The 16777-nt window shown below is 43.9% G+C and overlaps 1 protein-coding gene across 1 annotated transcript; it reads right to left on the bottom strand.

Annotated features, from left to right (window-relative positions):
* Positions 1-2977: 2977 nt before the first annotated feature.
* On the bottom strand, positions 2978-15564 carry cables1 (Cdk5 and Abl enzyme substrate 1). Its single transcript, XM_068749090.1, has 10 exons — positions 15014-15564; positions 10194-10265; positions 10005-10097; positions 9190-9267; positions 6795-6900; positions 6093-6249; positions 5871-5974; positions 3778-3884; positions 3477-3684; positions 2978-3118 (listed from the first exon to the last, which is right to left on the bottom strand). Exons 1-10 carry the CDS (start codon positions 15562-15564, stop codon positions 2978-2980), a joined length of 1617 nt encoding a protein of 538 aa, XP_068605191.1.
* Between the last annotated feature and the right edge of the window lie 1213 nt (positions 15565-16777).

Genomic DNA, 16777 nt, shown 5'->3' with positions numbered 1-16777 from the left:
ACAAACAGCCCGACTGGATGGGAGAGGAAAAAGCTCATTTTGAGTGAACTTCATATCATAATTTTTTATTTTTTTAAATCTTATAATAGTATGAGAATGAAAAACAGCTTATACTGCCTAACTTAATTAAACATCATCCAGTCCCACTTTGTAAATGAGAAACCTTGTCACGTCTGTGTCCACCGGCCCTTCCCTGTGCTTTCTCCGCTCACCCAGTGCAAAGGTTTATTTTTCTTTAAAGATCATCAATAAGTAAGTGCAATGAGCATTTAATGTCCTGCTTTGCGTCACTGGTTTTCGGTTACAGAGGGTTCGTCTATCTCTGAGCTCCAGGTAGCCTGGTGAAACATGGTGACAGGATCAGGTGTGCAGGTTTACCTGCAGCGCTGTGCCTTCCTCAGTGTAGGAACAAACAGTTTGAGATGTTTTCTTAATGTGATATAAACGCAAACCAGAATGCATATTGAAAGATGTTAAACCAGTTGCAACCTAGTTTTTTTAAGCACTTAATGCATCACAATGATCTGTGTTCAAAAAGTTCCTTGTTTACAAACTACTGTTAAAATCCCTGAGTCACAGCGTCATGAGAGGAAAGGTGCAAAATGCCATTTCAGCCAAATGCTGTTATTTTAAAGGGAAGGGCGATAGGCTGAAGCTTGCCCCAAACGATGGTGCACATATTTTCCCAATGAGGGTCACTTATGTGTGTGAGCAGGGCTCAGGAAGGGCTGTCAATAGACCCTTTTATGAGGCGGTGAAGGGGAATTAGGCTGTCAATGGAAGGGACTAAACCGCACATGCCGTGTTCACACTCGGGCCTGGCCTGTTTGTTTTGGTAGCGGCACGAGAATGGCGTGACTCCTGGCCTTGTTTACATTGGATGTGTTGAGCAGGAGAGGTGATACAAAAAAATGACCTCTTGGATTGCATCATAGCCATAGGTGCAATCCGCCTCCAGCCACGGCTCAAAGCTCACACTTGTTTATTGAACCAGAATCATAATCGTTTCATGCTTGGAGTTCAGGCCAGAGGAACTTAACTTTCATTAAGTTATTACATTCAATTGTGTATATAATTTGTATATGTACTATTTTTTTTTTTTACATTTTATTCCAATATTATTTTCAGTGAGTAGGGGATGTCACATGTTTTCATTAACCAATCAGAGTTCAAAATAAAAGTTGTTGATGCTTGTGATGTTGCTGCGTCACCTCATAAAGGCCACACCCACCACAGCCCTGATAAGGCAATATATCTTTATGCGTTACATGTCGAATAACTCAAGTTGCTAAATTTGAACTTTAACTTTGACGGTTGCTTTACGTTTAATACATAGAGTAGCATCTTAACACATTTAGAGAGATACTTTATGCAAGTAAATATAATTACACCAGTTTAATGTGAACTGAGGCAAACATTAGCACCTGTTCTAGTTTTTATGAATACTTCATATGACAGACCAGCTAAACGCTGAATCATACACCTGCCGATCAATGACCACTGTCTAATCTCCCTGAACTCAAACCCAGCTGGTTTGTGTTCCCATGACTTTCAGCTGCAGCAAAAACACACATCAGACTTGATTTGATTGAACAAGCAAAGCAGTTTATTTACAAGCACACGGGTCGGTCCTCACAGAGTATTTAGTGTGCATCTTCTCACAAAATCTTTGGGCTTGCAGACAGAAAATAAGATCAGCACTGTTCTACTAAACTGAGATTGGGTTAATCCACACATTTCTCTGAGATTTGGATTTATGCTGTGATCATTTTCTGAAACAATCAATACTTGGAGCAAAATTAAACACTTTTGTTTTCGCAACCTGTGGTTTGGTACAAACCAATTTCCAAGAACGAGAAAATCACGTTAAGAAAGAAGCATGTAAAATAACTACAATACTTTAATATTTGTCAGACCCCCCCCCCCCTTCTAAATCAATTAATGCAGATTCAAATTATATGCAATTATTTTATCCATATTCATCATTGTGGGGATCTGATCCAAGTTCTACTCCCCTCCTCAAAGAGCTGCACCTGCTTCCCAACACCTATAGCTCAAAGTCGTAGCCCATTTCCAGCTAATGGACATTTCTATTAGCTTCAAATTCCAGTCTGCTGCTGATCCTCATCACAGCTTAATGCCAGTTTGGTCCTCATGAACTTCATTACTTAGCTGTCAGACTCCATTATAGCACCATAAATGTGCTAGCAATACACTCTAACATAGAGTACAGGACATGTGACATGAGTCCCATAGCAAGCATTTGATTGGTAGAAAATTAACGAAAAACTTCAGTGAAAATAGGAAGTCCCATCTTGTGTACAAACCAGTGTCACTATTCATGCTTAGAATTCTGGTAAAGAAAAAAGAAAAAAAAACGCTCAAGAGAAATACGATTTCGAGGTCCATTCGAATTCATTATTCATGGTGTATATGAACACACCTCACCTTTCAGGGTTAGTCCCCAAGCTCCGAAAAAAAAAAAAAAAGAGTCCCACATTTCCCCAAAATATTCCAAAAGTGCACTTTTAAAGCAATGAAGTGAGACAAAATCCGTCACCAAGGAAAAGGAATCCAGCCAAAATCTGCTACCGGTACTTAAATCTTAAGTCAGGATGCAACTAATCATGTTAAAAAGTACAAGACAGAGGATTAATGAAAAGATGATTAAAAACATTAAAATTGTTTGTTGAACTGAGAAAAGAAACTCTCTTAATCAACAAGAAGCGTCTAAAATATGCTAAATGAAGATGAAAACGAGTGAAACGACTCGTCTGCATGTGTTGAACCCTTTCATTCAGATGTCTGTAGTGCTGTTGATTGATCAACTCATTGAGGAAAAGGTCTCAGAGTAGAAGAAGGGCCGCCTTGGCCGATAGCTCGTGGGAGCTTAATGCTGTCAGACTGGGGGGGGAGATCTCAGGAGCAGATGATCAGGAGGAGAAACTGCAGCCGTCCTCCTGATGGGTCACTAATGCTAGGAGGTCTGCAGCAGCCGTCTGTAATGGGGCATGATCTCGTGCTCTGGCAGGTGCAGGTTGAACTCCAACGCCACCAGGACGGGGAACTCGAAGGCGATCAGCTCTCTGCGATTCACTCGGAGCCTCTCTTCCAGTTTCTGCAGGTAAAAGAAATCAGATTCTAAATTCTGCAACTTTTTAACAAACATTTCATCAGGGCAACAACCGCTCAAATGGAAATGTCAGGCCATCTATATAATAGAAATATATGATGTTTTTGTCTGCTCCTGTTCTCTCTGTCACTCTCCTCCTACCTGTCCTTGTCTCTCTGTCTGAACTATCCACTATGAGCCTTAGGTTCTGTTCAAGGTTTCTGCCTGCTAAATTTAAGTTTTTCCTCTCCTGACGTGGCGCTACAGAAATAAAAATGAATAGAATTTTTGCGGCGTGTCGCCTCACTGTTCCTCAACGTCAGCGTCATCATTACAACGACCGAGGGAAACAGAAGGAACTCACATCAATGAGGAGCTTGACTTCGTGCTTTTTGAGATCGCCACCGATCTTGGCCGCCAGAAGAACACAAGCGCCGGCGCAGAGTTTACGATTCTGCTTGTTGAGTTTGCCTTGGAGGACGAGCTTTTCAAAGTAGACGAACGCCATCGCGACCGTAGGTTCCTCGTACCTGCATTCGTCCTGAGCCAACTTTCTGATCTCCCTTTTCAAGCTGCAGAAAGGGGAAAGCATACAGAATGTGGAATGAAAAATGAGGAAATAAAAACTCCATCGCAAAAGGATGTCGAGTTATCGGTGCTTTTACCTCCTAACTTTGCTGAGCGTGAGCCTTATGTGGGGGAATTTCTCCTTGAAGGTTTCATTCATGCCCTTCTTGAGGTCAGACGGTTTGACGTATTCGATGACTGTGGTCTGAAAAGAACCAGAAGTGGTGTGAAAATGATCACACTGAGCACCGAGGAAGGTGACTGGATCCTAACACGCAAGTGTTGGATTCCAAAGTCTCGCAAAAGAGGGTTTCAACAGGGCTGGCGTTCCCAGGTCACCAGAGCACATCCCGAAGCTACAATCATGCAAACACTGCAAGAACATCAGTGGGCCACATTGGTTTGTCTTACATCAATCCCAAACTCATTATCGTGCTGCTGTAAATACAGTACGTATCAATCCTCTGCTGAAAGTAGTCCCAACAAATTAATCTACTTCTGTTTGAGTAACATTTGATAAAAGCAAGCACACCAGAATGTTGTAGTAAAAATGTTTGCCCACGTTTGCTGCGACTTTTGCATTTCCCCGAAGAACAGACTGTATTTTATAAAACGTTTTCGAAGAGGTTACTTTCAGTTTGGCCACTCACACTAAAGGTTTATTATCCAATACGATTGATTATTTTCCCTTCAAGAAACTTTTATCATGTTTCTTCCCCAGTCAAAGTGCAGAATAGAACATATTGAACGTACTTTAGCTTTGCTGAAGCATTGCTGTGTTCTCAGACGTGAGCGTTGACAGAGCTGAAGTGATTGGTCGATGATTCAGGAGGAGATTGAAAGGAAAGTTACTCAAGCGCTCACTTCAGTAATTTTTCAAGCCTAAACACCAGAATGTTCTCACTGTAGCCTTAAATAAAAACATTTTGGATTATTGCTCCTGTAATAATCACATTGGTTCTAGATCATGCTAATAAAAAAAATCACAGAAAGAATTATTAATTGAAGAATTGAAAAATAATCTGCAGATTAGAGCAACAGATTAATTCCATTATTAAATTTGTGCTGCTCTACTATGGGGAATAGATTGTTTTTTCAACTCAATGCTAAAAACAACAACAACACATCTCTCATCTCGTCATGTGTGTTATTACAGTCCAGACATCTATCCATGTGTGTTATTACAGTCCAGACATCTAGTGTTGTGTGCTATTAGTCCAGACATGGTGTGTGAATAATGCCACATTAAAACGCTGCTACAGATCGTGATCCCTGAAGGAGAATGATTAAATCCTAAAGAAAAGAACTCCATCCAACATTCTCTTTTTTTTTTTTTACCACATGACTAATGGAAGATCGTCCTTTCTAGATGCATTCAAGGTATAGAAGCTCAAATTATCCCCAGCTTGAACTTGAAAGTCCAGTTAGAGCGTCTTCTTAGAACTCCCTGTTCAGCCAGTGAACCACCGAATTTATTGCTTCTATTCCTGTAGTAAACACAATGGTCATTGTTGTTACACGCTGGGAGCTGTAAGTAGAGGAAGACCAAAAAAAACACACATCGCCCAGCCTTGACTGAACATTTGAACTATGTCAGTCCTATTTGTGCGTTCTGACAGTCTCCCTCATAAAAAACAGAGCCCATGAAAGAATGAGGTCAGAGTCTAGTCAGGACTGTTTTTCTTTTTCCAGTCATGATAAAACATCCATTCCTTTCCCCCGAAAAAAAAAGGTTGCTGTGGTGAAGGAGCTTTTTAAGAGCTCCTGGCTGCCGCAGTGGAATAAAGCACGCAGTATTCATTCAGGTCCCAGAAGGTGGGAGAGTGTCGGCCTGTGACCTCGCTGATTAAAACCACCTGAAACATGCTCTTGGCTTCTTTTCAACAGCTGATATAAAAAAAAGAAAAGAAACTTCAGGGGAAGACAAACCTTTCCGGGATGCTATTGGTCTTAAAAACGGTTGGAAAACAGAGCCAGAAAAAGAACCACAAAGACAAAAATAAACTCACAACAGTAAGATATGGAGGCACGCTTCATTGGACTGGAAAGGAAAAGAAAAAAACAAACTCGTTCTTTTTCGTGGAATCCTGTCTGGAATAAAGGCAGCCTTTCCTCTGAGCTCTCCAAACAATAAGGCTGCAATTGGTTTCGTTGCAGGTTGTAGTGATTTTGTGCTGCAACGCGTTCTCACCATATACGAGGGGAAGATGAGGACCCTCTTGTGTTTGCCACAAGGCCACTGCGGGTCATCCAGCAGATTCGGGTCGTACTCGCGGAAGTCCCCCAAGTCATTCCCTGCAAGAACAGAGGCTGAAGCTGAAAACATTTTTGCTTCATGTTTTCATAGGATATATATATATAAAACAACACAAAACACTCAGAAGGAAGATGTGCTCGTCGCCAGCTGACTGACCCGTGTCTAAGCTGCTCTGGTTGCTGTTGGCTCGACCCAAACTAAGGCTTCTGTGGCTGGCGTTTCGAGACTGGCAGAAGGATGAGGTGGAGTCGATGGTGTTTCGCCGACCGCCCAACACGTTGGTGGGATACAAGAACTGGGTGTAGGACACAGTCTGCAGACAATGGCTGTTGAGTTATTTCACAAATGCCTGAAAAAGTCTTTTATTCAAATCACATCTTAGATTAATAGATCGTTTTCACAAGAGGGGGGGGGGGGCACAGATGGCACCAATAACAGTAAGAATGGCTCCCGTTTTGTGTGGCTCCAGTGAACCAGCGTGCTCGCCAACACGTGTCTGGACACCGCCGGCAGAATATAAAGCCTTTTTCTTTTGGAAACCACCAAAATCAATGTTTTCATTCAGAGGTTAAGTAGCAGATCAAGTTGAATGAAGATTCCTTTAAGCTAGACTGGGACAAAAACAGCAAATATATCCTGAACGCACACAGTTTCTTGTGTTCTCATGTGCAGCCTAATCTCTGCCCTCATCTATTACGCTTTAATGAATTAGTTGTGACTGTGCCACAACAAAATGATCTTTTCATAATTTTACAGACTAAAGATCAAATGGAACATTACGGACGTTATGATATTTTTGCTTCACAACGATTAGACGATCCCATTCCTCCTCCGTATGTCCCTCTTCCCGCTTCTCACCTTTCCATCAGCTCCCAGCTCCACTCCCTCCAGCCCGATCACCATCTCCTTGGCACTGACGCCTCCTGACGGATGCCGCTGCCGCCCTCCTTCCAACTTTACATCCCTAATGAGCACAAGACCTTTAGAGCCGTTCACCATAAAACCCGCCAAGCAGCTTCTTCTATCCACCATCTTTCTTTGACAGCAACTTGGAGGTCCGTTCTAAGTTTCCTCCAACAACTCCCAGTATCTGTCTGTGCTCTTTAGCTGGCCTTGTTTCGGTCATTTCCTGTATTTTTGGGGTGAAATTGGCCTCAGGGAGGAAGGATGGAGGACAGTCTGGATTTATTCTGAGAGGTCGGTCTCTCAGTTGCTGCCTCACGAAACCTGAAAATGCCTTACTGAGATGGAAGATCTGCAGCCCGTCAAATGCCAAAATAGTAATAAGTGTGTCAGTGGAGCAAGCAGCGTGCATATATTTCTTTATTTTGAGACTGGCTGCAGGCTGATGCACACGGCAACTAAATTAAAACCTGTGTGCTCATTATGTCGCATTTAATTGGCAGCGCCGCGTAGAGATAAACATAATAAATGAACAATAACCCAGTAATTAAAATATTTTTTTTGATTTCATTTGGCGAGTTTCGAATGACCGCTGATACCGGCTAATGGGCGTGCATGTGCTGCAATACTCTTCAGTGACATGAATTTGTGAGGTGATCTGAAAAGTCTCTGTAATTTAAGGTTTGTGTTTTTTTAGTGTTTGAACACAAGAATATTTACATGAGAAGTTATTTATGTGTAACTTGTCATTTTCGTGGTATAAAAAACCTTTTTCCTGATTGATATTTATACTGCAGAAAGAAATCGCAATGACAGCAGACAAAAAACTTGAATGCTGTCTTGCCCTCCGTTATCTGCCTTTGCTCTTTTATGCATTTGGTTTTAAGCGGTAACCAGATAAAAAGATTACATAGCCACAGGGGGCTTCACATGACTCCCCCCTCAGAGCTTTGATAAATTGTGTCTTCAATCGTCATAATGAAAACAGTGTTGTCTGGAAACACAGGCGCGTCTGGACACAATGTTCACCGTGTTGTATCACAAATCATGGAAATCCTAAAGCAACGGGCATCTCATGGAAAAGCGGGTTTAAATTAACAAAGTGAAGAGAAGACAGCTTCCCAGGGAGGACCAGAAAATAAATCGTTTGGCTTCAGTCTGCTGAGAATAAAGAACAATGAAAGAAAAATCATGCTATTGGCCGTTGAAATTTGCACAAACGAAATCACAGCCCGTTTCTGCATCTACAATCTGAGAATAATTACTAATCTAAAAGAATAAAGTTAACACACGTGCGCTACAGCTCACATCAAGCTTCGGGCCGGGTTTGTGATAATATGCTCCTTAAAATGTGTCTGAACTTCACTCATGAAAGGCTTATTATTATTCACTGTGAGGACATTTGTCCTCTCTGTTGAAGCCTTTTACATTTTAATATGTATTTTTTTATTTAATGCATTTTCTTTTTTGTCACTGGAGACAAGGTTAGGCTTTCATTCTTCGTGCCAGCATAAACTAGTTAACTCCTGCGTATCATTATATATTTAACAGACAGGCATGTCTTGATATCAAACTACAGTAAATAAGTATCAAAGACTTTCTTTTCTTTTACATGCAATGTCAGATTTGGGCATCATGTAATAATAACAACATGCAATGATTTGTATTTCTGTTACAAATAACTGCAATCTGCCAGGAGCAGTCAGATGTGCACTGCGGATACTCCCGGAGGTCTATTAACCCTCGACCTTGCACTGATTGTCCGGCAAACAGAATATTAAATGTTGCACTAAGCCCTGGTCTAACTTCTACAGAGGAACCAGGGATGCTTTATGTTTTAGCACCAACAAATATTAAGTTACGGCAAAAGAAAATGCTAAATAGTCTATTGCAAATTGTGGCTATGTGGAGCGCATGCAACAGCGTCATGGTTAGAAAAGACTTACAAAGGTAATTTAAGGTTTTAGCGGAGAAGGAGCACCAGGAACGCTGACTCTTCAATGCTGAGCAGCAAAATCAGCAACAATTATGACAGATAAAAATGGGATGACTTGGAGGGGAAAAAAAAAAGGATGCCCCAAAGCAACCAGCGCCATTGTGGAAAGAGCAATATAAGCAACAAGCATTGAGCTAAATATATGACATAAGCTCATTTCAGCTTTTCATTAGACCGGTATGGTAAAAAAAAAAAAAAAATGCATCCACTAAAACCAGCCCTTAGGAATGCAAGTGCCAGTCAGAGGAGGAGGAGAGAACATCCACAGGAGGAGAGGGATGAGGAGACAAAGGGAAGGCGACGGAGCACAGGCTGGAGGAGGTTACAAGGATCGGCATGCTGTAGGATACATACCCTGCTTGGCTACAATCTCGATAGGGCAGGACAGAAAATACACTATAGAAGGATCTTCTGCCACTGATAAGGACTATCCTATAAAAACAAAAAATGGTAAACAGGCTAATCAATATCTATCCGACAGGATAAAAGCTGGAATAAAAATACAAATGGGCTGAGACTTCAGTGTGTGAGTGTGTCTGTGTTGTGTTGCAGCACGTGTAGACAGCGGTTTGGTATAAAAACAATTATGCATTTTGTTTGTCGTCTCGAGTTAACAGCTGGGTTTTTTTTTTTAAACCTACTCCATCTACACTATACAAGTAGAGCGATTCCACAGTGACGGGATGAACAGCACTCAGAAAACAACAGCGTGAAAAAAAAAATCACTTCTTTAAATCGCTGCGACTCAAACACACGACGAATCGTCCTACTGAGGCACTGAACCACAAACAACCCACAAGTCACTGATGTGGACGCGAGTGGAAACTAGTTTCCCCCCCGTCAGCTGACTTCATGTGTGGACAAAAGTACATTAAATGCTTCTGGGATGCACGCCATTATTAAATAATGAGCCTGCGTGTTTTGTGTGTTTTAAATCAAACACTCGCCGGTTCTGCTGAGATTCCAACATGTTTAAAAGGTGACAAAAATCAAGCTTATAATGAATTTGAATCAGATTAAGCTCCGTGTTACACGGAGGCTGCCCCCGACTTGCAGGGAGAGGGCCCGGCTGGCTCGCCCACCCACGTCCCCTCGTAACGTGAGACAGCCTGCAATTACCCGCTGAGGACTTGCACCGACTTAAGGGATGGCATTGTTTGCCTTCATACCTTCCATTGCGCATATCGTGTTGCCTCATGTTCTTTATGAAGTGGATCTTCTTGAAGCTCTTTGGTCGGGGTGAACCTGACAAGGTTCTGCATCTAAAAAACAGACACAAAAACATCAGCGTCCCCAAAAACACCAGAGGGGCTGATTCACAGGAGAGGAGAGGGAAAACAGGAAAAGGCATTTACTACCTGCGTAAAGGAGCATTCTCCTCAATGTCCTCCAGCGTTTCAAGTGAAGAGCGCTGCGAGATGAGTCTTCGTCTGTCAGACAGAAGGGAAGAGGAGAGGAAACATCAGTCTCTTTATTTCTTTCTGTGAAACAGGCCTAAGAAGAACCAACTCAAAAATAATTATCATTCTTGTTTCCAAGCAGTCTGAGTAAATGGCAAGAATAAATCGAATTCCATAGTGATACCCAAGAATGTCCATGTTTCTCCTCACGAATTGGAGAACTAACTTTTTACAACCGTATTTCCATTTGCCTCAGTTTGCAGCAATGTGTCTGTTTGTAGTTAAAGAGTAGCACTAAACATGAATGAATGAATGAATAAGCATGTCTGATTAAAAAACAGAAAAAAACATTGGTGCATTGGTCAGTGTTTGTTCAAAGGACTCTTCCAGACAAGGATCTGATCAGAGATGGAAAACAGGCCTTAAAATCTGGCCACACATTCAAAGTCATTTCATTGTGAGGGCCCACTGAGGGCCTCAGAACAAAGGTCAAACCATGGCTTAATCGGTGTGACAATTCTTGGCTGCTTTTATTAGGAGCGTCCTTCAACCACGGCCGTGAGGCTCCTCAGATCCCATGGGTGTTATGGGTGTAAACAACCAGCTGTTTGTGTCGCGCATGTGGTGCATCTCCTGGCAGGCTTTCATTTTACACTTCAGAATTGTGCTGCGCCACAAGACCCAACAGCATTAACACGCCCAGATCTGACACCCAGACTCTTCATGGAGAGACGGTGCAGCGCGAAGCAGAGAGGACGGTTAATGAACGACTGAGCATGAGCACCGATTAACAAGAGATAACCGCGTCCTCGAGGATCTCGCAGGGGGGTTAAACCAACACCACCTGAGTGAACACTGTACACTGGAGGAGGTGGGGTGAGATGAGTGTTTCCGTGAGCTGGACCGTTGAAGCAGACAGAAACCGAGGGCCATTATACTGGCTAACCGGCTGTTTGTTATCACCTAAATGACCCTGGAGTGGAGGGAAGAAGCTCGAGCTGCATTAGCAGGAACGTCTGACCAAGAATGCTTGATCTCATCACTGCTTTCGCTAATATGAAGAAAAGGGCCATTATTTAAAGGGACCCGACGTCATCCTGGAGGTGCAACTAGTGGGCTCGTGCGGTTTATGATCTTACATCATCCCTTTTCAAGATGAAACGCTGAGCAGAGGATCGTCTCCCCTCAGCCTCGCTTCCATGCGTGTAACATTGTGGGATAAATGAAATTATCAATTGAAAATTGTTGACTAGGGCGGGACAAGGGCAGGAACACTGCTAATATTGAAAAAGATGAAGAGGATGATCAAAGACTGACATAAGCACCAGGCGAGCAAATTTAACCAAATTATACAGGCGCCATCGGAGTGTCTGATCTCTTAATCAATTTCGCAACTATGATCTGATATAAGAAATGAAACTAGAAAAGCACTCATTGAGCACAAACCTTCGCCAAGCAGCTCATCCCCCTTGTAAATGCATTCATTTCTTTCTACACCAACCATGGAAAGTAAAAGCTGGACATGCTTCCCCCGTCCACGGGGATATGAATGAACTACAGGATGTGCTTTTAAAGCAAAAAGCGTTTTCCTGGCTGGTGCACATGCTGGAAACAACAACACGGACCAGGCCACTCACTGAACCCAGACACAAGTCGAACAGCCAGGTTACTGCTCCGTTTGACATTAACAAGGCCTGCGTGGTCAGAGGCATCAAAGAATCAGCGGCAAAGGAGCAACAAACAAACATCCTTCATTATTAGTTCTGTGCTTCGAAGGATTTTCTTAAAGGATGTTTCATAAATGCAAAACCATGTGGTATCAATTTATTTTTTACAGCCAGCAAACTCCTCTTGCAATTAATTTTTTTTTTTTTTTTTTTTTAAAGCTATTGATAATCCCACCCGCCGACGTCATGCAAACGACCACATAAAAATCAAGAGGGGTATTTAGATTGCAGCTTCCCACGTATGCCCTTTGGCCTTTCACAGCGGGGCATCGCCTTATTTTGCAGGAGAGTGACTATTTAGAAACAAATAAAGCCCAGGCTGAAGAAAACGATTCAGAATTAAAGTTGCCAAAGGGAGAAACAAATGAAACAGAAATACTGCTGAAGTATTTCCACCTCTGCGTAACGATTTATGGTATTGTTAAGTGCTTGGGGGGGGTGGGGAACAGTAAAAGGCATCATGTGAAAACATAACTCCAGGGTCCAACTTGAACAAACAAGATGTAAAACATGCTCGATCGTACGGCCTTCGCCGTGTGTCGACAGCTCAGCCGCCGACAGACCCAGCGACAGAAAAAGAACCGTTCTCATACCGTCTTGTTAAAAGTGCCAACGGTGACATCAGCGAAGCAACGCTCAGCCTCATAACCAGAAGTATGTGACCCGATCCCACAAAGCCTGCACAGGGCCAATACAATGACTTGTACTGCTTGTTTTACAACACAGCCTCAGCTGCCTCATGGAGAGAGGAAAAAAAGAGAGCTGGTCAAAATCCTGTAAAGTCATGACTTTGCAGTAGTTTGACCCGCTTGTACTTTAAGGGGACGGGATAAAGTAAACCAGTCCTGTGTCCTGCTTGTCATGTTGATTCGTGATAAACGTTATGCAAGTCTCATTTCTAATGTGCACGAGATAATGATTACGAGTGTCGTGAAACGTTAGCTCATTTTTTAATAACCTGAGTACCGGTAGTTACAGTATTTGAACAGAGGTGACTCCAGTAATTTAGTTTTTTTTCTCCCCCATTCAGACCTTTATGTGCATTTTTTTGGGGGGGGGGGGGGGGGCATTTTAGCCTTAAATGAGTGACAGGAACAGCTGAGAAGGAAGCAGAAAAAGTGGGAGGGCGTGGGGGGGGGGGGGGGGGGGGCGGGTTTGATACTTCATTCTCAAATCTCGAGTCAGTTATAACATTCTTTGGCAAAAATCATGTGAAGAAACTGAAGATGAAAACCAATAAATGAAATGCTTTGTCACAGAGGCTTATTCCCGGCCGCCTGCATATCGTCACGGCGACGACTCCAGGACAGGATGCTCATTGGGGCCAGATTGAGCAATAGACAGCGGACAGCTTCCCGTTTCATGCACGACATGGAGATTTGCTGCTCCGCCACGGTTACGCCATCATTGATACTGTCGAGGTTGCACTGACCAAATTTCAAGTTGACTGAGGTTAAAGTGGGGGGGGGGGTCATTAAAATGCACTTCCTGTAAAATGGAAATACATTACAAATCAAAACAAATGAGTTTCGTTAAGGTTAGGTTAAACACATCCACTTTGTGGGGGGGGGGGTTAATAAAAGCTGAGGTTTAAGGTGGTGGAATGAATTCTCCTGACACTTTAATGAATTACAATCTGATGAGGATTTGGTCTAAAGCACATCAGGCCTCTGTCTATTTTGGTGGCACATCAGAGACGCTGACTTCCTGAATGGGAGCAGGAAAGAAGGCCAAACGCTGCAGGGGGGTGGAGCTCTCTGATGCCCCAGGGACAGAAAGTGGAGGCCAGCAAACACCGAGCATAGAGCCGTGCTGCTTCTCAGAATGTCTGGGCATCCCGTCTCCCTCAGCCAGGAACCTCTGGACAAGTTCCCCCCAGAAGACAAGCCCGGCTCTGTCCAGGGGGGCTGGTTTGTCTGTGCGCTGGTGGAATATGGCTGCCCTCCCCACCGACAGGTTGCTTACTGCTCCACATTAGAATTCATTCTGTGTGAACATCCTCCAAATACATTCCACAAGCAGGACAGTCAGAACTCTTGACTGAACAACGCGCCAGAAATCAGATGCCGAGCATACAAGAAAATGGAAATTAAACCAATGGTGATGATCCAGATCACCGTATGGACGGTGTAAATCCAATTAGGTGGGGAATGAGCTGCTCGGCGGAGGTCTGTGCTCTCTAGTTTTGTACTTTTTCAGCCTCGGAAAAACACAAAAAGCCTCTCAGCCACTCTGAAGCATATTGAAAAAGATCGATTGTGTCATCCTCAATGTTATAAAATATACTTAATTACCCCCCCCCCCCCCCCAGCCCCAACACCAACAAAAAAAGATCAAAATTAAGGCTTTTGGGAGAGCTTTAGTTTGTTAGTGCAATTTCTACAAGATCACAAAGAGGAACTAAATGCTTATTGAGCGTTTCATCCTGAGATGTCTGGCAGGGGGAAAGAAAGAGAGCGAGAGAGAGAGAGAGAGAGAGAGAGAGAGCACCTGACAGCAGGTGACGACAGTTAGAGGATGAGGAGACGACTGCTGCAGACAGCCGGCGTACCGCGAAGGGAGCCCTCGACATTGTCCTCGTGCCTCCAGTGGGGACAAAGTGGACAAAGAGGGCTAACAATAAGAAGACATGGGGCAGTTAAACAGGGGTGTCGGGTTACCGGATGTTTACAGGCAGGGAGACAGCAGGTGTGCACCAAGCTTAGGAAATGTCACTTCAAATTAGTGTACATTTGAAGTGAATAAAAAGAAAAATAGAAGCATGTTTCTGTGCAAATATCATGTTCCTTTTCTCTAAGGAAAGTGTGTAGCCGCTGCTGCACCGGAGAGGCCCTGAACGCATCACCAACGGATCATTCTGGCCGCACGCATGGAACAAATAGCTGCATTCAGGCACACCAATTCAGGGGACTGTGAAAACTTGCAAGACTCAATTCAGAGCCCTTTAGGTGAGCTTGCAGAATTGGGAGGGGGTTGATACCCAGCAATCAAAGTCCGGCCATTCACGCTGCGCCCGCATGTTTCCACATCACAAGACATCACACAGTTTACCTTGATCTCTGCAGCTCTATTGCAGAGTTGGCTATCTGGCCGCCCTCCAGGCTGTAATTCTGGGGGGGTTGCCTGGAGTAGGGGGCAGGCAGGACTCCCTGAGTGTACGTCTGCAGCCTCCCTCTGGTCGAGGGTGGCACCGCGGAGAACGGTGAGCCGAACGTGGCGGGCGCGAAGGCATCTCCTTCCGCGTCCGTGCCCGCCTGAGGAGCAGCAGCCGCGGCGGGACCCGTCCCGGAACCGGCCCGGCTGCTGGCGAGGAGAGTCTGGTTCGCTAAGGCGAGCACCTCGGCCGTGGCGGCGGCAGCTCCGTGCGCCGGGGAAACCGGAGCCACCGGGCTCGGTCTCGTCCCGGCTCCGAGCGGGTCGTCCTGCTCGTCCCGGTTGTCCGCGTCGTCTTGCACGGGTCGCCCATCGAGGGAAATGTTGCTGAGAAACGACAGCGCCGCTTGCCTCCTCCTCGGGTCGATGCGTCTCCGCGTCAGCTCGATAGTGGAGCGCTGGATCTGGAGCGTGGTCGTGGATGTGTTGCTGCTCGTGGCAGCCGCCATGGTCCCACGTCCAGGGGGGGAGCCCGGGGGGGGGGGGGGGGGGTCGGAGTCCTGCTGAAGCCGAGAGCCTTTTACCTTTTACCGGACATTAATAGTGTTATTCGTGCTTTGTCGTGCTGGTGAATGGCAGTGCGGCCTGTCTTATATGTACATGCGCTTTAACTGGGTGAAAACAGGGAGGTCACGTGTTTGCAGTATTGTGGCAGCGCAGGGGGAAATTTGGACCAATGGGCTTCTCGGGAAAATGAGTAAAAAAAAAAAAACATTTTTGATTTTAGAAAAAACATTTGACTGCTGAAGCCTCCTTTCTTTTTTTTTGGACGGGTTATGCCAAAAGTGCACGACCCTATGGCCTCTAAAGGAGCCCGAGCTGCACAATATTACTCGGTCGGGAGACAATTTTATTGATCATCTTGTCTTTCTTTTATTAATTAAGGGGATTGAAACTTCCTCAATTACACATTCTACTCAATATGGCGCAGGAGCGTCTTGCTTTTATCTCTCTCTCTCTGAACAAACCAGTGCAAAACGACCAATGGGAGCTGCAAAGCATGTACAACAAATAAAAAACATTCTGAAACTCAGGTGAATATCTATGCGACAACTGCGCCACCTGTCTGCTTGACGCGCACTTGCATGTTTAACCCAGTTAAATATTCCATCTGCATCCGGTGCGCTTTAAAGTATTGGATATTTGTAATTTGTCTTTATTGAATTAAATCTTATTTCCAATGGATTGTGTGTAAAATAAATTGAATGTTAAACTCATCTTGAAAAGTATGACCAAATCTGCTGCATTATGCATATGTCACATACAGAAATGATTAATATAAATTGATTGTGAATCACATGACCCACATGCATTCGTCTATAGAACTGAATTTATAAATCAGGAAGTTTGATAAATGGATAAATATTTGTACAGCAGGGATTATTTTTGTCTTTGCCTGCATTGTAGGCTTCGAACGTCACTTCTTTACCACAAGAGGTCGCTGTCAGACCTCACATCTGTGTTCTGCAGGTCTGTACACGCTGCACAGTGCAACATTAGTGGGCCTACGTCATAAAACCAGCAGCGATAGGTAGATGATCTCAATCAGTCCTCTAAACCCTTAAGGTGTGGCGCAACTTTACTTCTGCTTCCAAAAAGCAAAGAAAAGCTTTTCATTATTTCATTTTTTGCCTTTTGCACTGGAAAAGTGAAACCAGCGTT

Source organism: Brachionichthys hirsutus, chromosome 15 (genome assembly GCF_040956055.1).
Source record: "Brachionichthys hirsutus isolate HB-005 chromosome 15, CSIRO-AGI_Bhir_v1, whole genome shotgun sequence".
Lineage (NCBI taxonomy): Eukaryota > Metazoa > Chordata > Actinopteri > Lophiiformes > Brachionichthyidae > Brachionichthys > Brachionichthys hirsutus.
The sequence above is the reverse complement of the archived record's forward strand: the minus strand, read 5'-3'. Positions and strand labels throughout refer to the sequence as shown.

Bases quoted from the DNA above. Each gene is read 5' to 3' on its own strand.
- cables1 (XM_068749090.1), bottom strand. From the start codon at position 15,564: ATGGCGGCTGCCACGAGCAGCAACACATCCACGACCACGCTCCAGATC. The intron at 5,975-6,092 runs GTCAGTCAGCTG...CTGTTCTTGCAG, and splicing joins CCAGAGCAGCTTAGACACGG to GGAATGACTTGGGGGACTTC. The intron at 3,119-3,476 runs GTGAGTTCCTTC...TTTTACCTGCAG, and splicing joins AAGTCAAGCTCCTCATTGAT to AAACTGGAAGAGAGGCTCCG.